Source organism: Phytophthora infestans, genomic scaffold (genome assembly GCF_000142945.1).
Source record: "Phytophthora infestans T30-4 supercont1.32 genomic scaffold, whole genome shotgun sequence".
NCBI classification, from domain to species: Eukaryota; Oomycota; class Peronosporomycetes; order Peronosporales; family Peronosporaceae; genus Phytophthora; species Phytophthora infestans.
In genome coordinates, this window is record NW_003303727.1 from 420365 (window position 1) to 442902 (window position 22538).

Consider the following 22538-nt stretch of genomic DNA (forward strand, 5'->3'; position numbering starts at 1 on the left):
TGGTAATGCATCTTATCTGTATATGATTGCTAGAGCAGATACGGTAAAATTCAACCGATATACAAGTGATCGAGTCTAGGTTTAAAAATAAGGTGTTAAAATCTGCAAAATATAAAGCAGCAATTAAAATGACTTCGAATTTGTAAGTTTTCATTAAAAGTAGTGCGGTAAGAAAGTTGGTGCGAAGCCTTTGGCTTTCCACGGCTACTAGCGCTGCGCAGCAGCACTACCAGCCCAACCCTCTAGTTAACGCTTTTTTATGGGGTCTACTTAACCAGCTATATTTTACCTCTCGTGTTGTGTTGCTGTCTTACCGCTCCAATTAAATCGTATCCAACGCGCTTGTCGGCGACACGTCCGCCCGTAAAGTAGTATCTGATTTTGTCTAAACAACTCTTAGAAAGCAATGGTTTACAGCAGTAACACATATGAGTTCATTTTGTTAAATATAAGATTATCTATCATTATGGATAAAGTGACAGCGTTTATTAGCACAGTGTTGCTCTTACGGCAGCTTCTGTTGTACATGTACCTCTATTTGGCAGCTCAGTCGGTTACCTCACATTCAGAAATGTTCTTAACTGTTATGTTGTAGTATTTCTACAACATAACAGTTGTAGTCATTCTTTTAGTCTAATAGTATGGCACGCATTCCTACGTGTACGCTAAGCACCTTGCAGCATAGGAAGCGTCTTTAGGGGCTATTTCATTTGAGAATAAGTAGCACTCAAATATTAATAGCAACATCGTGTAAGAAAAACTGAAAAAAGTAAATTTTCTAAAAAAAACATCTCTAATCTTTTTGTAAAGTAAGCAATATTTTCTTTCGTACACCAAGGTTCTATAGGTTTATACCCATGCCAAACCTTTACTTGGAGTGAAACCTGTGAAGTTTATACGAACTGGTAGAAAGAAAAAAAAATTCGCATTCGAAATTTGTATGAATCGATACCTACTATTGGTGTGCTCACATAATCTCGAATTAATTTCTGTTGGGCTGTACGTACTACTACTCGTAGCACTACCAGGATAAACTTGGAGCCTAAATGACCAATAATCCTGAATCATCGTTAAATTATCAAATAGAAAACACTTCCGTCAGCAGCAACAGCAGCAAGGCGTCTTGCGACACAATATCCAAGTGCTTCAATCAGTTGATTCTGAATCAGCACAAAATGAACGCTACATACATTAAAAATAGTACAATTTGAATATTTTTTAGCCTTCATTGAGTTTGATATGAGAAGTGAAGAGTCTTTAGTTACTTACAAGCAGTACGAGCAGGCAAGTAGTGCAAACTGGACAGGCCAGTACTATCGTTTGCGCTGATGTGAACTAAGTTCCATAGCGGCTCTAAAATGTCCCTTAATATCGAGCACGACGCAAAGCTAAATATATTGTGTGGCGTTTGTAGACATGCTATTTGATGTGCAGGTGATTCTGACAGTAATAGCCAACAATAATAAAGAGACTGTGTCAAGACCACTACATGTAGGATAATCATTTTTAAGCATGGTAAGTATGATGCTACGGGTTTTTGTAGGAATACTTGCACGGCTACTGGGAACTCAGTATTTTGTAGCGAATGGTCTAAATAAAACCCAAATTTATGACATTTAAGAAGTCGATTTAGACACATTGGGGCTCATAGTTTTTAAAATAATTATCCACCCGAAGCGAAGCGGGAAAGGCAAACAACTTGAATAAAAAGCCTAAGCTACCGCCGCGTAGCGGCGGCGCTCGGCTAGTTATTATCTATTGTAGTAGTTTTTAAAACTAACAGATGGAGTTAATAGCAATGTCTGCATGTATTAATACCGCGTATATTTCAGAAAATACTAAAAGATTAAATTTGCAAAATCCGTTTTTTCTTTTTCTTCTTTGCTTCTACAAAGCATGAGCAGATACATGAGCAGTAGCGATGAGTCCGACGCCTCTGTAGCCGTTTCTACAAGTACCCAGCAAGAACAGGGAAATGCGTCGCCGATAGAAATCCCTGCCGACGAGTTGGCCACGAGCGATGAGGAGGAAGAAGCGCCCAAACCACCGCCAACGAAGAGTCAGAAAACGCCGCGTAAATCTCCCATGTCAAAGCCCAACACTTCAAGCCAAAGCAAGAGAAAACCTGTTAAAGTTGGTGGGAAATGCTCCTCCGGAAACTGCAGTAAGAAAGCACTACAGGGCGGTCAGTGCTTCGAACACGGTGGAGGCTACAAATGCTCGGAAGCAGGTTGCTCCAAGCAGGCCAAAGTAATGGGAAAGTGTGTGTCTCATAGCGGCGGGACTCGATGCACCGAGCCAAAATGCACCAAGTTAGTGAGATTAAGAGGGCTCTGCATCGCTCACGGAGGTGCAAACGTGTGCTCAGCTAAGGGCTGCACCAAGAACGCGCAGTCGAAAGGCAAGTGCATCGACCATGGGGGAGGGAAGAAATGCTCCAAGAGGGGGTGTCACAAGCAAGTCGTGTCGAAAGGACAGTGTTTTGAACATGGCGGAGGTCAGCAGTGCTCGCACGGAGGATGCACAAAGCAAGTTAGGGCGGACGGAGTGTGTTTTGAACACGGCGGAGGCAAGCCGTGTTCAATTGAAAAGTGTTTAAAACAAGCCGTGACCAATAGCCTGTGTTATACTCATGGCAGGGGCGACCCGTGCGGCCATTTGGGCTGTGTACGGGTAGCTGACTCGAACGGCTTTTGCTTTGAGCACGGCGGAACGCGTCAATGTGCCTCTGATGAATGCAACAAGCGAGCCCATACAAACGGCCTATGTGTAGGCCACGGTGGGGGGAACGAGTGCTCGCATCGTGGCTGTGGGAAGCAGGCACTTGGGAAAGGAAAATGCTTTGAACATGGCGGAGGCACCAAATGTGACCAGGAAGGATGCAACAAGCGAGCTCTGTCGGTTGGCATGTGTTACAACCACGGCGGGGGCGCGCAATGCATGCATCCAGGGTGCGAGAAGAGATCGTATTTGAGAGGTTTGTGTAGTGCACACGGTGGACCGAAGAAGTGCTCGCGTCAAGGATGTGACAAGCGTGTCAAGTCGAAAGGACTGTGTTATGCTCATGGTGGGGGCACGAGGTGCTCGGAGCGAGGGTGCGAAAAGAATCGCAAACTGGACGGCAAATGCATGCAACATGCTTCAAGTAGTGCTGATAAGTAGTGGAAACTACGTATATTTAGTGATTTTTTTTTAATTTGTTTGTGGCGTCACATAATTTTTTGACGGAGCAAGATTGCCCCAGCACGAACACTAACCGACAAATGGTGATGCAACGATAATTCGTCACTAGCTGGCGCGACTGTTCCAAATTTTTCTTCAAGTTGCCGATGACAGGCAACGCGTGTACTGTACCCATGGCTTGCCATTCCTAAATCCGCCAGCTACCGTCCCAAGCCCCACGGTAGATCTCTACCCATGAGCGATTTTTTGGACGTCCTGGAACTCTCGGGACACCTCGACTTCCTTGGATCGGTTCACTTTCACCATGTAGCCACGCCCATAGCTAAGAGTCAACACAGAGCCAAGCGTATCGTCGACGCCTCCGACGACACTGTGTTCTTCGATAGTGGCAGCAGCAATATTTAGTCTTCGAAAGGCAGCTGCTCGGCAATTAAAGCGGAAAACGCGAAGAGTACGAAGCTACGTCTACTGCTCAAGTGGCAGAATCAGATCACAGAGGAGGAACGATGGGGAAAAAAGAAGATAGCGAAGTCTCCTAGTTAGTTTCGGATGAGGACGTCCCAGAGCCGAAGCGTATAAAGTCTTTCGGCCCATTAAAAAAAATCGATCACTATCTGCTAAATTTACTACAGGTCTGTGAGTAGAACTTGACTAGGAGGCACTCATTGGATTTTTAGAACGCCCCAAACACTGTGCGACGTGTTTAGTGTGAGGATGCATCAAGCAGACTTCATAGTTGTGTAGGGTTTGCTACTAGCAAGCTAAATGCTGGGGACATGCGAGAGAAAAAAAAAACACGAGGGAAATCTGCAGGGAAAATCTGTTATTCTGATTTAGCGAGGACGTCAATCGACTTAAAAACGTCGAGGATCTACAGCGATAGGCTCCTTGATACCGTTGGCCTTGTTGTAGACCGGTCGATACTGATCTTTATCCAACTTCATGGTCGAAGTAACAGAGGCCATGTTATTCTCTTGGACCTTGAACACCTTGGTAAAAATGCTAATGGGATCAATGTCTCTATCAATCCATTGCTCAAACAGCCTTATCTGGAATTTTAAGGCCTCCTTGGATGTCCATGGCGAAATTGCCAGGGCTCTCGAAACCACAACGGCAAATTCTGCCTCACTGCCGAACCCGTTCCGTAGAGCGCTGAACAAATCCGTTTTATGCTGCGGATTCATGGTATTAAACAGCTTAATATATTCGTCCAGAGCTTCCAGTTTCCCACTTGGCAGATACAAATGTACGTCAACTTCAGCGATCTTCAGTAGCGTGAAAACGTCTTTGACAGTCTTCTTGTTCTTTAACCAATCGTGTAACTGATCAGTCTGCAACTTCGTTGCAATATCCTTGGACCTGGTGGCCTGCGTCGCCCTCACGAGGCCTTTGGCAACAGCACCCTCGCCATACTTTGTCGAGAGCACCCCGACCACTGATACTTGCTTCTCTGGGTACTTTGTGCTGAACATATCCACGTAGCTGACCAGTGCCTTCAACTTTGGACCGGCAAGAGCCTCATCCACGCCTCGGTTCAGCTTCAGTTTCGCGACTGCGTCAGCAGGTGTATTTTTCATGGCCAACCAAACATTCAACTTCGTTCCTTCGGTAGCTCGGGCGAATTTCGATTTCATTGGAGCCAAACCGATTCTGGCCCTCACTTCGTCCTTCTCCGTAGTCGTTAGTATTCTTGAGTTCATCGCTATAAAGGCACTCACACACGTCGAAATAATTGCTGCAGCTATTACTAGTAGCCCAATCCAGCTGCGCATTGTACTATGTGGTGAGTAACCCAACGTGTCTACCGTCAGGAGACTGCAGAGCGATGGCCAAAATTTCATTTCAAATCCCCCCAAAATACTTGAAGTAATCCAGAAAGATTACGATATTGACAGTTATCCAGAAAGATTACGATATTACATGTAAATTTTAAAAACCTCACACATATTTTTTTAATTTACCTACTTAAAGTGCACTCAAAAATGTACTTTAAATATAGCTACCAGTATTTGCGGAATAGCGTTAAGGCACCCTAAGAAGACGACAACACAACAACCTTAGAGCGCCCTTAAGGTGCTTCCGCACCATTAGCACTGATCAGCGCCCTTATTTGTTAAAATAAATTACCAACACAGGCAGCCGACAGAGGCGAAGTTTCACGATAGTGCCGTCATATTGTCAATTTTGCATTTCATCACATTTAGTTGTCACATTTGCTTCTCTTGTTGTAGCAGCTCATCCATCAACAACTTTTTTTCTGAAGCACCAGGTATTTAATAACACCAGGTACATGTACGTGGTGCACGAGCTGCGCACTAGAGATGAGCGCGAGAGGCTCGACGTAGCATTTGCATTTTACGGAGAGACAATAAAGGACTTTCACGTGAAGCGAGCGATGCAATGGCGCTCTGCAACGCCGAATGTAGAAGTGAGTTGTCATGGAAATGCTAAACACACATGTGGTTTGTTATATTGATCAGGAACAAAGTAGTAGCGCGCTCCTGAATGTAGCACGATGTTTATATTGATGCGGCGAGCCTGCTGATTTCTTCATCCGTCTTCTGCATTTCAGCTAATTTTTTGGTGCTTGTCGGTACCCGCTTTGTTGTACACAGCAACATCCATGCGAATCTCAATCGCATAACGCGTAAATATGCGTCAGTGACACGATGACGCCCAAATTTGCGAGCGTTGAGCACATATGAGTAAACCATTCCCATGATCATCACTACACAGCAGATACCATTGAGCTGAGTCGGCTCACGGATCCAGCTCGTAGTTTCTTCTTTTGGAAACGATTCTTTTGACCCACTATCAGTATGCCACCTTTGCAAGTACGGCAGTAACTCATTTTTCCATGCGCTCAAAACTTCTTTGCGATAGCATTGCTGATGAAGCGGCTCGTTAAAGTTCACCCTCAGCGTTGTTGGGAGCAAAACTTCCACGACGATAACTTCCCAGTGATCCGTACTCAAGTGAAGCGGCAGAAACACAAATTGCGTTTGAGATAACCATTGTTCCGGTGGCTTTGGCCATCGCAATGTTAGAGTCAGCGATGAAAAGGCAGCCGTTCTCGTGCACTCTATGCTATCAAAGTGATTGTCATGTCGATGGCAGCGTCGTTTAGCCTGCCGCGTAGGACTCCACAAGCAATATCGTTGAACTTTACAACGCAGATTCCCGACTTAGTCTTCAGCTCTGTCATCAGTGATTGTGTCGAAAACTTCTTGATCACATCATCGGACAGTGCTTCGTGCATTTGTGCAGATTCGAATGTAGCAACCCATTCGTTTTGGTCTCCATAGCAAATAATTCAGCTGGGGGGACTTGAACAAAGCGCCATTCCTGTTTTATCGACTTAAGGCTTCAAGGAAACCCTTCGATTTCGACTTTATGTCGTAAAAACACCTCTTTTGGTACAAGAAAAAGCTACATAGACATCACCAGTGTTAGTAGCAAACACATGACTTAATAATTGTGCTGAGACGCTCTTTGTACTCCTCGAGCCACCTTAATACTCTTGTAGCTCCCTTGGTACTGCAAAGAAGAAACTGTTGACGTACCTGTGGAGAGCGATGTCGCTTGAGCCGAATGAAACCAGGAGACCCCATGGTGCGCCTTCCTGATTGGCAGCAAGACCGGCCCTCATGTTCAGCATCGAAGCCGCTGCTTTTTTCAAAAGAACGTCTGGAATAACAGATGAACGTTCCTTGTGGCTGTTCGCGCTGGTTTCCGTTGCAATTTCACACCTAACGGGACGAGCTTGGATGAATTTGTCAGTCATTCGCACTGGGCACAGGTCGAGCACATTCAAGACTTTCTTCACGTTTGGATGATAGTAAGACCACTGAATAATTTCTGTCATCGCTGTCGTCACCTCAGAAGAAAACAAAACAAGAGCAAACTTCAGTTTTCGGGTGCTCCATCCTCGATTCTTCTTTTTTCTTGTTCGAGGTTTAAGGGCTGGGAGCTGGAGAAATTTTAGATCTGGAGGTTTGGGAAGAATGCCGATGACACGGTAGCCTCACCAGGCAGGACTTTGACATGTATTTTCTTATGTCAGATGTATCCACGTCCTCATCGTCTGGAGAGAGTTGTAATGCAGGTTGTTCAGAAGGTTGCGCAGGTTGTGTTGTTTCTACAAAACAATATCGGACGGCGCTGTATCTTTGTCTGAAAGAGAAACGCCGTGCATCGAAATTCCCTACTTTCGAGCGAGGTCAGCTAGAGATTCAGCCTTCATGGCCTGTTCTTGATCAACTTCCATTTCGGCCATCACATCTGCGTAATTGAGCTGGTCCAGGTAGCTTCCCGTATCACTGTCGAAGCTATCGTCAATGGATCCACAGCCCCCCCCCCTACTTCTTCCTCGAGCACTGTCTTACACTTGCTCATATGCTGGTAAAAATCAACTGTCGGTAACGCACTACGTTTTCGAATGATTGGTTCAAACATTGCTTGTGCTCTTGCGTATCTCTCAGCGTCGGACAAGACAACCATATTTGCCTGTTCTTTCCGTCGTAGACGCACGTACTTAACAGAACGTGTTCTCGTGCTCAGAGCCGCAGCAGAAATAATCTTTAAGGGTGCTGCAACGACTTGGGGCGCCATAACCGGAGGTGGTCGTGCCTTCACCATATTAACCACCTCACGAAGCCGGCGCAACCCAGTTTTAGACGTCGCGTACAATTCTTCAGTCTTTGTCATGCTCCATCGAGCAGGTACTGATTCTGCTGAAAGTGATTCGAATCCATGAATTTTGCGATCAACAATCATTACGTGCTGGCAAGGAAGTCGGCAGCTTTTATAAAACAAACAAGTGCACGACCATAGTAGATCGACAACATACCATTCTTGACCATACAAACACACCTTCCATTCGGATTGGGCCAACCCGACGTGCCGACATGTAGCTTCACTCTGGTGCACCATGAACAAGTTCCACTAAAACGAAACCTTCACAAATGTGTCGTTAAACAGCTTCGTAGCAACTCGTTGCAAGAACCGAGGAATATCATCTGGTGGACACGACTGACTTAAAAACTAGCGCAACGATGTCAGGACGTGGTTGACATAATTGTTTTGGTTTTGTAGTAATCCCGCGATTGTTCGATCAATCCGTGATTTTTTACCCCAAGAAGCCGTTTAAGCTGGTTCCAATTGCTTTCAATCCTATTCGTCGTCGTATTGCCCGCTGTAAAGTAATTCCCACGACCATGGTTCGACCACATATCGCTACACCACTCCCAGTTGTTTTAAAAGTACGTAAGAAGCTTTGGGCACGGCATACTACAAATATCGGAGCACTTTCCTTTACAGAGTTTCTCGAATCCATCTCTTGCTCTCTCAAAAGGTTCTCTGGTAGTACTGTACATCATCTGCTTGATCGAGATCTCCACTTCATCTCGCTGAACGCCATTAAGCCCATACTCTGCCCGCTTTATAACGTTTTTCCAGCTCGCCATGGTGTCAAACTGGCAGAGTAGCACTGTGGCTTGGGGGAAGCATCTCTCTAGCACTTTCCACTCCTTGAAGGCTTTGTCTATCACAAAGGTCTCGATGTTTCTCCACGAATTGTTGTGCGCCTAAAAAAAATCCAAAATAGTCTCCATTGTCTCCATCTTTTCGTTGAGAGCGATAAAGTCTAGTACAGGCACGCCACGTCCTGTTGCACTAGTCACCAGTAGGCCACCTGCATTTACATAAAAATAAGATACAATTAGTAAGGATGCTACACCAGAGATAAGGGCGCCCTAGAGATAAGATTGCCAAGCATAAAGGGCGCCGCAAAGATAAGGGCGCCGAACGAAAAACATTAAAGGAAATTTTATGACTTCACACAATTTATTAGTAATCTTACTGAGATGAAACCCAAAGTTGTTCGTGCCGTAAGTCCAGTCCATGCATAAAGTGTCACCCCATTGCTCAAAAGCCACCTTTTGAGTGGCACTTTGCATCACAACACCGCACGTCACGTCGTTTTGATCGTGGATCACAAGTACCGCATGATTCTTAAACTCCGCGAGGGTATCAAGTATGCACCTTAGCCATTTATAAGCGGAAGTACTTTCCCGTACCCTTTGCACAATATTACGCGCTTGCTGGAGTGTCACCTGACAGTCCAAGGCGCCCAATACCAACTTTTGAATGCGACGTGAGTCTGTATTTGCATCGGCAAGAAGACCTACTTGTTCGAGAACCAGACTATCTTCCGGTATTGACCCGGCTCCAAAGTAACTCGCGTAAATCGTTGCGTTCGTCCGGTGATTATGTGTCCATGTTTACAATCAACGACATCAGCTTGTTAATAGTTCATCAAACCCTTCAATAATTGTATGGCCACGCCAGTTCCGTAAACCAATTTTTTACTCTGGTTTTTTCCTGGTGCGGCAGCATTTCTTACTGCAGCTGTGAAGCGGGCTTGACATCCAGTAGTGGTTCTCACGGTTGGCAGGTAGGTTTGAACAGCCAATCACATCAAACCTTCCTGTCCTGTTTTTTTCAACTAAAACCTACTCGGAAAACTCGGTAGGTTTGGCCAAGAAGTAAAGGTATAATGTTATTGGTGCAAACGACTAGGAGAAGGTTTGATTTGATTGGTTGTGGCACAACAACATCGCGACCACCAACTTTAGTATTTCATTCTGCCAAAATGGTTAACAAAAGGTGGAGTGCTGAGGAAGAATATGCTCTTCTCGATTACCTGTCTACACATTTAGATGAGTACACGAAAGGAGTCAAGTCGAAGCTCTACGAAGCTGCTCTTACAGTGCTCCCGCAGAAGTCAGCAACGCAAGTTAAGACCAAATGCACGGACCTCGAAAGCACCTACAAAAGTTACAAGACTAAACTCAGTCGCTCTGGCTTTGGTTTGAAAACTACTGATCCTACGTCTATCAAAGGTGTGTTTGCTTGTTATGCTTTTTTTGTTTTATTGGACGATTAATGTTGCTACATCGACAGACATGCTACTCAAGAAATGCAAGTACTTCTACGAGATGGACGAAATCTTTGGTTCGAGACACAACATGGTCCCTCCGTTTGTGCTAGAGCCGAATGCTGCTGTGCTGAATGGACAGGTTTACACTAGGTCCAACACTACCGTCACGACGCAGACACCAGCAATGGTCAGCACCTCCACCGTCAGCACTCCCCGTCCCCAGCAGTGGCCATTGCCAGCATTGTCAGCAGCCCGCCGACGCCAGCAGCAGCAGCAGTCATCAGCACACCAGCAGCAGCTGATAGCAGTACGCCGACACTAGCACCAGGAGAGAGTATGAATGTGTCGGAATACTTTCCTGCCGACAGCTCGCTTACCATACGGTCGCCAACGGCTAAGATAAGCAGCAAGCGTGTCTATAACGATTCGCCGGGATCGTCTATCGCTAAGCTCCTTGCCCAGATTCGTGACGAGCGTGACACGACCCGAGCAGAACGCCACAACGAGGAAATGTTGATGCGCAGAGAAGAGCTGGAACTGAAAAGGCACCAGTTCGAGGCATACAAACTTGAGTTGAAACTTAAGGAACAGAAGATGGAACGCATGTTTTCAGTTATGACGCAGAAGTTGGACTTGCAAGCCAAGAAGATGGAGATTGAGTTGCTGAAGTTGCGTACTACTTCTAAGCAACATGAATAAAAACGTTTTTGTTTTAGTTTTGTTTTCTATTGCTCTTCAGTTAGCCTAGGTGAAAACCTCTCGAACGCAGGACAATTTCTTGTATGCATGTACGCAGATCTTCACTGTCCTCATTGTACCAATCCACTGCTGATGCGTTATCCTCTTGCTGAGTATTGTATTGATCCCTCGGTACCTCGAAGCTGTCCGAACTATCGATGCACAAGTTATGAAGTATAAAGCAGGAAACGATTTTGCTGCAGACCTTCATGATATCGTCTTCATCGACAATTCTGTCTCGGATTCCATCGAGAACAGGAAACCGAGCCTTCAATATCCCGATGGTGTGCTCAATTATAATGCGCTGTTGCGCCAAAAGCCAATTGAACGTCTTGTTTCGCGGTAGTGTGCTAGCTGGCATTTTATATGGGGTCAAAATGAATGGGAAGCAGCACGAATACGCTGTGTCGCCGAGAAGATATTGACCAGCGTCAAAATATGCAGCTGGCTGCTCAGCCATAACCGTCAAACTCATTGCCCGTTTATCATGCAAAGACCCTGGCTGGCCGACCTGTATCAAGTAGAACTAGCATTAGCGTAGTACCAAATGCAATGAGTCTTGCACCTTACCTGGTAGTATGTAATACGGCGGCGGTGATCGCATACAATTTGAGCACCAATGCAGTAGACTGACTTTCGGGAATAGTAACACTCGAAGTCAACAGAGGGAGCGCTACTCAGCTTAAACGCTGTGCCGTCTACACACCCAACGCAGGATGGGAACCCTGAACGCGTCTCAAACGTTTGTGCTATTAAAACCCGTTCCTTCTTGCTCGGCCAGCGAAGAAACTCCGGCTCAATGGAAAGAATTGCACTAGTCACTCGGTCCCTGAATTTATAAACAGAACCTTTTGGACACACCACCGTAATAGAATAGCTAGCAATGCCACTAAGACGTCTGTAGCTGTGAGCTTACCTTCCCCAATGCCAAAATGCTGCGCAATGCGATAAATCGTCAAGTCCTGCAGCGCGAAGAGAAAAACCACCAGCTGAAGTTGGACAGGAGCTTGTTGCTGCTTGCCGGGTACTCGAGCGAAGGCAGTGTGGGCCTCGATGCGTCCCAGCAAAAACACGAAGGTCTGTCTGCTCATGCGTAGGTCGCGGCGAGCACGAACGGCATCAAGCAGAAAAATCCGTTCAGGGCTCCATTTCCCAGTTTTTACGACGTCTGGACGACCCAGGTAGCGGTGGGAGACTATCGCGCAGTAGAACATATCGTCATCGTTTTCGTCGCTCTCGCTTCCCTGGTCACAAAGCTGATAGCTTAGAGCCGAGTGCTGTAGGTGCAGCAGCAGCGCTGCTCGTAGAGATCGCCCCATTCTCACCTTCAGCGCTCACTTACCAATGAAGTCACTGGCTGCGACTGTCAGTAGCCCCTGCACACGCTGCTCACAGTTGAACAATGAAGGTTTGATTTGATTGGCTTACGAAACCTTCGTACCTTCTAACCGTGAGAACCACTAGTGTATCGACTTGGCGTACTGCGCCGACCTTTGCTGCGAGACTTTTGCGACCACCCATGTGTGCAGCGGAGCACCTTGTAGCTGTGCTCCATACTCGTTGGTATCTGCAGAGCGTTCAATCTAGTAAATCATATCAACATGTTATCAGTATTCAATAATATGATGGCACAATCTTTAAACTTACGAGTTGTGCTTTTTCACGGTCTGAGTATCACGGGCTCGGAATAACAGGAAAACATCGCTGCTGTACCTCTCTAAAACGCGGTTAACCTCACACCACGACGAAAAAAACCAGCGTAGGTAGTGGAGGTGTCTTGTTTTAAACGCCTTCACGGTATGATTTCATCGCTATACGAGCTGAATACGTTTCGGTACACCTGGCGCGGGATTGTGGGTCTTGAACATACCGTTTGAGTTGATCGTCACGGGTATCGGCTGTTGCTCCCATCGACAGCGTCTCTGCTCCACTTTCTTCGCCAGTGCTGCTGCTCGCTCCAAACTCGATCGCCGCCGCCGCCGCTTCCCGGATCTTGCTGTACGTCGACGGCAAAACACTTTTCACTTGAGAGCTTGTCTCTCCGGCGAAAGTGATTTTGTAGCGCCTACATTATTTTGTTTAATAATACACAGTTGGTATTTTTGTGATTCAGCAGAGCTCCAAGAAGCAGCAATACAAACCTTGTCGATGAGAGTGCTTTGGCTTCGATTCTGCGCACGCCATTAAAATTAATAGTAAACAAACGTAGAAAGATGTCTAGCAACCGATTGTTCTCACCGATCTCTTCAAGAAGTTCCTGCAACTCCTCGTTTGAATCGCTTATGTGTATAAAATCTTCGTCGCGGTCGTCGTCTGGGGCGTCACTAGAAGAATTACTATCCATCGAGCTCTCGTCTACGGAGAAATACACGTCATGATACCAATCAGGGCCAAGCCGTAAATAAACGCACGTACCCTTCCGCATTGACTTTATCCTCAGCGAAGTGCACGTGCTCGCAAGCGACTCCCGGCGACAGATACTTCAGTTGGCGATCGTCTGGAAGTATCGCGCGCGGAGCCTCCTTTTCCCGCGCTGCGTGTTTTCTAGAATGTTCACTTAAAATCCGACGGCTAGTATTTATCGTACCTAAATGAAAATGTATTGTACTACTGAGTAATTTAATTTAGCACGGAAATTTTATGTTTTACGTGTAATCTTTGAAGCTCTTAAAAATTAAGAAAATTCTTAGGGCGCCCAAACACGTTTGAGCTAACGGGACTTTTTTTATGTAAAAAACTTAGGGTGCTCCAACCACTTTGGTATTTGCGCCGACAGAAATGCAGGTCTCATACTTCTACTTTGCAAATGATACACGACACTGCTGTGACGTAAAGTGCGGACAGACCACGACAGTATGATGACGTGGATCAATGAGGAAATTATATTTAATTTTTTTCTTTTTTAGTTTCAAGTTTTTTTTTTTTAATTTTGATCTTGTTTATAGGTATAGTTGATGGACCCAAGTGGTAATGTTGGAAAGCTTAAGTTCCTAAATGCAAGATATTAAGGAAGACTTGGAGGGCCAATAAAATTTAGTACTATAGCATTGGAATCAGGGGTTCCGAAAATGTTATTTTTATTAAATATAATTTTTATTTTGCCGTAAAATAACTTATCTGCGAGCTTCCATTTCAAATTCAAATAATTTATTTCGCGCTCTCTCCAGGCAATAATCTTTAATCGAGCTCGATGGAGCCCTACGGACCAGCGGTCCAGCTGAACCGCAATCTACAATCGATCTGCCGCGCTCTTGCCCTCTCATTCTGATGGCTGGTCGCCGACACTCCGCGAGAGCCACCTGCATTTTGTGCAGCATTGTCATTGTCCAATCTGTCTCCAATACCCACACCCACCGCAATGCCTCCGAAGCGCACGAAGCGCACGAAGAGCCAGCCGCCCACAGTCTCGGCCACGAGTCAGCCACTATCGCGCCCACGAGGCCGTTAAAGAAGGCCAAGCACAAGGACTAGAAGGCCAAGCAGTCCACAGCTCCGCTCACCTCGAAGGAAGTGGCAAGGTTCTACTTCAAGGTCGTGTTGGACGATGAAGGTGAGGCCACCGTCTTCTATCGCTTTCGTTGTGGTGTCCGCGCAAGATAGAGCCCAACACTGGCTACACAAACCTGCCCCAGCACATATTTCAGTGGCATGCCTACTTCGTGGCCGAGGTGACGGCAGCTGTTGGTGAGAAGGGCACTCTTGTCGGCTTCATCGACGACAAGACGGCCAAGATCTTCGCCTGGATCGACACGGTGCTCACAGCCAACGTTCCATTCAACTTCTGCGAGTCAAAGGCCGCTGTCGACTACGTGAGCATCGACGCTTTGTCGACCAACAGTCTGGTGAAGTAAATGACGCTACTAACTCGTGAGGTCGAAATCATAATTGCCGATATCCTCCCTAAATCGTTTAAAACCATTTTGAACGGGTGGACCTTTCGTTCGGAGCACTTCGTCGCGATCTTCGCCTCCTTTCACCACGACGGGGAGACTGAAAACGTGTTGCTAGCCATTGGCCCCATCGGTGGATGACGATGTGGACGACCATACGGCCCCTGCATATATGTCTTTCAAAGGGGTATACTTAAGCTTTTCAACAAGTCAGCCGACAACATTGCGTACATCGTTGGTGACAATTGCAGTGTAAACTGTAAAATTGCTGAGGAACTCAGTGTTCCTTTGGTGGGTTGCGCCAGTCACCGCCTCAATCTGAACCTCATGCTCGCTGAGCACGATCACCTTCTTGATCAAGTCCAGGCCGTCATGATCAAGCTAAAGAACGCCCCGATCGCCGCTGCTCATTTACGGTAAGTCCCCTTTTAACCTTACACTACTCTGCGATTGAATTCCAATATTTTATATTTTAATTTTTTTATGTTTTGTATTTAGCCGAGTGACCACCTTGCGTCCGGCACTTCGTCAGGCGACTCTGCATTTGCGATGGTCCGCCGCTATGTAGAGCTCAAGGAAGTAATGGATAAGATTGATGACGATGAGATAACGTCGATGCTGCTCTCCCGTCGTGATGAGAAGGCTATTGGGGGTGCTCTAGAGAGCCTTAAGAAGTTCGAGTCAACTTCGAAGCAGCTTCAGCAGGCTGATAGTGTGACGCTGCTGGATGTGCGCGACCTGTTCGACGCCTTCATCAAGTTGGCACCAGACGTCAAGAAGTACCTCGCGCCTGACGCATCGATCGTCAAGAGCCCCGGGTTCGAGGAAGCTTGCGTCCAGGTTCTTCTCGGCAACGAGGCAGCCATCTTAGAGGAATCGTCCGACGTGCTTGTCAAGGTCGTGCCTGATGGCCCCCAGCCCACAGATAAAGAGCCCCCAGCCAAGGCTGCGAGAGAGAATTTCGCGAAGGACATACTTGTGGAGGCACGTCGCCAGAGGGAGAAAGCGCCACGCTTTAAAGGCCACGTAGCCTACATCGTGCCGACCTTTCCCCAGGTGCCAACTTAGGCCGGGCAAGAGTCTAGCGATGGGGACTCGAAGGTAAGGCGCAGGAGGCTACTGATGTTCCTCGAAGAAGGTATATTGGAAAGTGAGCTTGAAATGGTTAGATGTGGGTCGGCTACGAAGCAGTGCTTGTTATCATTCCCTTGGTATCCTATGTAAGTATATACATTTAACTGAACTAGATCCTAAGTAGTCATTGAGTCGAATCTTGAAGTAGCGTAGCGTAGTAGTGAACCGCTGTTCATTCGAACCGGGTCAGAATCTCCATAGTGAATTCAAATGAAAAAGAATGACTGTCAATAAAGCTCCAAGTTTGGCGATACTCGTCCAAACATGGTGATTGCCTTCCGGTCAGGCGTGTGTCTGCCTGGCCGTTCATTGGCAACTTAAGAAGACAGCCGGCAGTCAGCAAAGACAAGCAGGAAGATAATCGAAGAAAGTGGGACGCATTGGTACCAACGTCATGGCTGTGACTTTAGTACGTCTTTACATCCTCCCAGACTTGACTTCTCGTTGACGCTTGTTGAAGTTGGAAAAAAGAGAACCTTCCAATGCGACACACGGCGGATGGCGTTTTCGCGCTCCCAAGTTGATTCGTGATCTGGTTATCCGTGCCATTTCACAAGTCATTCATGTTTGCGATTGAATTGAAGCTTGCGAAGAAGCTTCTCGATGATGTGCATCGTTGCACCAGTGTCGCGTCAATAATCCGTCTTGAGGCCTTTGGAATAGGACGAGTCTTAAAACGCGACGGATTTTCTACGTAATGACTCAACATGTCCACATTGAATGTGGAGCTCAGACGACTCATGCATCGTGGAAGATTCAACTTGGCCACATTTGGGTTTATCATTTTCACAATATAGAATGATCCAATCATGCGAGCAGCGCGCTTACCTCGCTTCTATTATTGTCTTGAGTCACATGAGCGCAAGGAATGCGACGAGTATCCAGGAATCAGTATTAACGCGTCGATTCGTCAGGTTTCGAGCAGCACGGGCATGACAGCGCGTGGTACACTGACGAAACGAAACCATATCGATCGCAGGGCCCGAAGATTGACGCGACAACGCATCGGCAACCACATTGAGGTGTCCCTTAACGTGATGCAAATTGAATGTAAACTGTGCGAAAAACGTCAAATAGCGAGCCAATTTCGCTGAAACCTTCGGGTGGTGCAAAAACTATATGCAACCAGTGTTTTCTGTGTAGATATCAAATTCACGACCATATAGGTAGTGACATCACTTGTCCAACGCTGGTTTAATAGCGAAGGGTTCTTTCTCGTGTGTTGGCCAATTGGTCTCGTGAGGACCAATTTTCTTTGAGAAGAAGGCGATCGGATGATCTTGACCTGAACAAACTTGAGTGATAACGCCTCCAACACAGTAACCAGAGGCATCTGTTGTCACGATGGAACGTTTTTCGTAATCCAATAACTGCAACACGGATGCTTCTTGAAGAGCGGATTTGATTTCCTCAAACTAGCGCGTCCGCTCTGGCCCCCAGCCCCAGACATGTTCTTTCTTAACAAAAGAACCAGAGGCAACCCAATTATAGCGTAGTCCCGGATTAAGCGACGGTAACAACCTGCGAGACCCAAAAAGCTTTGTAGTTGCTTTTGGTTCAGTGGCGTAGGCCACTTTGCAATCGCTTCAGTCTTGCGAGTATCAACAGCAAGTCCTTTGGCAGAAATCATATGGCCGAATAATTTAACTTCGGGCTGGCCAAAGTAACACTTCGATAGATGGTAGATCAACTTCTCACGACGTAGAACCTCGAAGACAGTTTGAGGCTGTTCAACATGCTCTTCCAGACTGGTGGAAAAACCACAAATGTTATCCAAGTAGACAACAATGAATCGGAACTTTGCAAAGAGTACCCTCAGGAGGCGAGACCAAACACACTGTCATATTAGCCAATCCCATAGGCGCTACACACCACTGGTAAGCTTCCGCGTGCGTGCGAAAGGCGGTATACTTGCGACGCTTGAGCGCGATACGCATCTGGTAATATCCTTGAGCCAAATCTAGAGCTGAAAAGATGACACAACCAGACATCTAATCGAAACGTTCGTCGATGCGAGGCAGTGGAATCTTTGGAATAATCAATGCGAGTTCACTTAGCGATAGTCGATGACCCAGCGGGTAGGCAAAGTCGAGTTTTCAGAGCGTACCAACTCAGAGCGAGACAGCTGATGTCCAGAAGTAGGATCTTTCTTTGGATTCCCAAAGATGTTGGCCACCCAAGGAGAATCAGAAACTTCGGTCCATCCTTTCTTCAGCTTCTCTGTAACAAAGCGATCCAGTGTATCCTGCTCAATCTTAGACAGGCGGAATGGAGCGTGGCTACTTGGAACAGCATCAGGTTCAATGCGGAGCTCGAAATCCACACGACATGAAGGCGGTAATCCATCCGGTAAGGTCTGTGGGAAGACATCAGTAAAACGCTTCAATAAGTGAGTGATCGAAACAGAAGTCGAATCACTAACTGGGTCATAGACACTCGTTCAGGATCAGCAGCAGTTGTAGGAGAAGAAGAAGTAAAGCTCGCGGCAGATTGCTCATAACTGTTCTTTCGAGCATATTTCTCCTTGTTCTGCAACTTGAGACACTGCTCAATGACATGACCAAACGTTTGCAGTAACGATATCGCTTGTTAGGCGACGAAGAAGAAGCAGATGGCGGTTTCTAGTACCCCCTGAGTCAATTCAAATTGGCTCGGGTTCGGTCTCCTGAGCTTGCTGCTGGTGCCAATTGTTGCTAAACTGAGAGCGTGATACGTCCTGCGAAAAAAACGGTGGATGATAGCTCTTATCGCGGACATGATGCGATCGATCATACTCCAAAGCAATATTCGTTTCCTGCGACACTGTTGTACTGCGACGATATTTCACCTCTTCGTACGTAGGACTGACGAGCCAACGTGTAAAGTAAGTGATCTTGTTCAACTCACTTATGTATGTCACTTGCATGATGGCTTCACGGAAGCGCGAGAAGTAATTATCCAAGCTAGAGCAATTTTTCTGTTTAAGCGCGTACAATTGGTCACGCAAACGCTCTTGCAAATCCGGAGGCACCAATTCATCGGTCAGCCTGTTCATAAGGTCATGCATGTCCTTGATATCACGCTTGCTTAGCTTGTACCAAGCGGCAGCATTTCCTTTAAGGTTCGCAATGGCCAACATTCGAGAGGTTTGGTTGTCGTTTGCCAATCGAAATTTTTGGCTTCAAAGTACTGAGCAAGTTGCTCGAAGTGCAAATCAACAGATTCTCCTATCGTGCCATAGAATTCAGGCAGACGGATACCTTCCACTTTCACTATACGCTTACTCATGGCTTCAAGCAGCTGTTGCTGCTTGTCAACCATTTTGATGCGTTTCTGCGTGATAGCGTCAGTAGACCATCCTTGAGGATTTAAGGAAGTCATGGTTAATTGTCGAAAAATTCAGCGATGAAGTGCCGAAAAAGGGTAATTGGGTTCAGGTGGACAGCGACGAGGGGTGCAGGTACTGAATTGATCCGGTTCTTTTAGACCAGGCACTTACCGTGCACAAGCAATCAACGATAACGTTGATGAGGGATGCGACGTTAGGTACGGGTACTAACTTGATCCAGTTCTTATAGACCAGACGCTTAGTGCAGTACACACGCATAAATTTCAAGCAGCAAGCTGTATACAAATGAGGTCGCAACGATAAAATCTGACGAATGGGGAGGCGAACAAACGACGCCACACGCTCAACGAGTGGCTTTCCACGTGTCGCGTAGCTTATAGAGAATGAAAAACCCCTCCCGGACGAAGACCAACAAGTGCCACCAGATGTGACGACTGGTGAGAGCACGGCGCAGAGGAACAGCGACGAGGGAAACGTCGTGTGGGGTCGAAGCGGAGGATGGCGGCGATAGTCTAGTGATGGGGACTCGAAGGTAAGGCGCAGGAGGCTACTGATGTTCCTCGAAGAAGGTAAATTGGAAAGTGAGATTGAAATGGTTAAATGTGTCGGCTACGAAGCAGTGCTTGTTATCATTCCCTTGGTATCCTATGTAAGTATATACATTTCACTGAACTAGATTTTAAGTAGTCATTGAGTCGAATCTTCAAGTAGCGTAGCGTAGTAGTGAACCGCTGTTCATTCGAACCGGGTCAGAATCTTCATGGTGAATTCAAATGAAAAAGAATGACTGTCATTAAAGTTCCATGTTTGGCAATACTCGTCCAAACATGGTGATTGCCTTTCGGTTAGGCGTGTGTCTGCCTGGTCGTTCATTGGCAACTTAAGAAGACAGCCGGCAGTCAGCAAAGACAAGCAGGAAGATAATTAAAGAAAGTTGGACGCATTGGTACCAACGTCATGGCCATCGCTGGCTGTGACGTTGATGCGTCGTTACAGGGTGGTTGTTCTTAGGTTCGGCTTCTAGGCAAGGCATATCAGAGCGAGCAGTCCTGTACTGGAGGGAGGGGGGGGAAGCAGTAGATACTGGCGCACCGCAGCACGGAAGCTAACCAAAGATGCGGCTGGCCAGAATCCAACCCTCGTTTGACGAATTGCAAGCTGGCTGTCCGACGTCGAAGTCCATGACGGTATCTTCAACGATGTTTGACTGCTCCACCTCTCATGTTAAATTTTCTGTATTGCAGAGCCTGAGATGCTGCAAACATCGCACCAACGATAGAGTACAGTGTAGCCGGAGCTGATTTGGCGAAGCATGCACGCCTACAGCCGTTTTTTTTTCATGTGAGCTGGTCATGGAAATTGCATGATGCAACTTGCCTCAGTTATTTTTTCGCCGCACACACCTTCCTTACTAGTGTCAGCAGCTAATTCATGTACAATGAGCATCATACAGCGGACCTTTGCGCATCTTATACCCGGGAAAGGAACACAGATGAAAGCCTATTTCCGCCGACGGGTCTTAATTGTCAATTCCGGCTAAACAATAAACTTATATGAAGCTCTGGGAGTGACCTTCTGTCTACGAATCTTCGAAAGTGGCTCCCGCCGTCAAATCGAAAGAGATGAAGTTACGTCTTTTTTCGCAAGTGGCAGAGGCAGCTCGGAAAGATGAAGCAAGAAAAGACGGCCGACAAAGCCGCCTCGTTCCAATTGGGTGGAAGGTCCATGCCTCAAACGCCGATGCAGATACATGCAAGTATTTCTGTATGATCGCTCAGGAACTACATGTAGTTATACTTATACTACTGATACTACCTCCACACGGAAAATACCGCCCATTTCCAAAAATATCTCTCGAGCTGTATTTATTGGTAGAGCCTTTTTAAATGTTCTAAAAACATTTATTAATTGAAATTTACATGACAAAAGTCGTAATCTTTCTGGATTTTGTTTGGGGATGTGAATTGTTATCTCTGGCCATCCCAATTTTCCGGCGGTAGACAAATCATTGAATTGGGTGTCCCACCGCACCACAGTTCGGCATTGGCAATGAAGGAAATAACTAAAAACAGTATTCTCGCTCCAAATATTTAGCAATAATTAACTTTTTAGGTTAAAGTACGTATTAATAAGCAACAGTATTTTTTTTAGGAAATCAAAGCCCCGTAATCAATCTGGATCGAGAATGTATTGGGATCTTGCGTAACCATTCTGGCTAGTATGGAGCACGACCGAAGTTGTTAATAAAATGTGGAATCTGATCGCTACTGTAGATGAACTTAGATGAACTTATCTGTACAGTCGTGCACCTACAATTCGGCAGGGCGGCCCATATCAACAGTGCCAGGGCATAAGTGCACAAAGAACAAACGCAAATCCAGTGCATTGATATTTTATTTATTAATTCAGTACCAAATATACGCCAATCATCTGCATAATCTTGGCGTCAGACGCGCGAATCGCGGGCGCGCAACAGCGCTTCCGGTCGCGATAGGCGTCCGGCAAGGCGGCAACTTCCGCGGACCGCTTAAGAATACTCTGGACGGTAGTGTGCTTTACTGCTTGGGGCCCCCAAGTTGGGGGGTCTTAAAGCAAAAATCAAAGTGTGTGTTTGTATGAAGACGTCCGATCCAAAATTTAAAATCAGATCGATGCGGCGTGTCATCCCTCGGCGAGGAGGGGAAACCGTTGAGGTTAATTGCTAGGGTGGTGATGGGCAAAGGTAATTGCGCATCCGATTCGCGTAATCATAAAATCTGGCAGGGTATCGACTGATACCGGTGCCGAATTGTAGGTGCACGACTGTACATGTAAAATAATACTTCATACTGTCTTGTCAATTTCGATTGATCAAGATCGTGGTCAATCAGACTTAGAGAAACGTATTCATCTACTGTTGCGTAATCTTTCTGGCAAATATTTTGAAAGGTATTGCTCCTCGTCCGCAGTTTTCTTCACAAACAACGGTAGATACTCCGGAGTGAGCACCAATTGTACATTCAAGACAATGCGGCACTAGTTTGGGCTACTAGCTGTGGCGTTGCTTCTGACATGCGAGACAGCCTCGGTGGCAGTTGACTCAACAAGACTGTTGAGAACTTCAGCACCTACGGAAGTGAGGGGCGAAGCTAGGGCGATCTTCGGTTTGGACAAGATTATCGGTCCAATAAAGTCGAAATTCGCCAAAGGAACCGAATCCATAAAGTTGAAGCTTTGGCTGTCACAGAAGCTGACGCTTTTTTGACATCTTGCCAGTCCGAAGTTAAAGATTCTGAGCGATTACGTGGAAAGGTCAAGAATAAGTACCCGGAGAAGAAAGTTTCAG

General features: G+C 46.4%; 3 protein-coding genes across 3 annotated transcripts; 1 reads left to right on the forward strand and 2 right to left on the reverse strand.

Annotated features, from left to right (window-relative positions):
- Window positions 1-1896: 1896 nt before the first annotated feature.
- On the forward strand, window positions 1897-3162 carry PITG_14061 (uncharacterized protein; the record flags this gene model as incomplete). Its single annotated transcript, XM_002899151.1, has 2 exons — window positions 1897-2951; window positions 2988-3162. 2 exons carry the CDS (start codon window positions 1897-1899, stop codon window positions 3160-3162), a joined length of 1230 nt encoding a protein of 409 aa, XP_002899197.1.
- An 875-nt stretch (window positions 3163-4037) lies between these two features.
- Window positions 4038-4955, reverse strand: PITG_14062 (RXLR effector family, putative; the record flags this gene model as incomplete). The annotated part of the gene is made up of 1 exon (XM_002899152.1): window positions 4038-4955. The coding sequence occupies one exon, from the start codon at window positions 4953-4955 to the stop codon at window positions 4038-4040; it is 918 nt and encodes a 305-aa protein (XP_002899198.1).
- Window positions 4956-11679: 6724 nt separating this feature from the next.
- PITG_23013 (uncharacterized protein) lies at window positions 11680-12180 on the reverse strand (the record flags this gene model as incomplete). The annotated part of the gene is made up of 1 exon (XM_002899153.1): window positions 11680-12180. The coding sequence occupies one exon, from the start codon at window positions 12178-12180 to the stop codon at window positions 11680-11682; it is 501 nt and encodes a 166-aa protein (XP_002899199.1).
- Between the last annotated feature and the right edge of the window lie 10358 nt (window positions 12181-22538).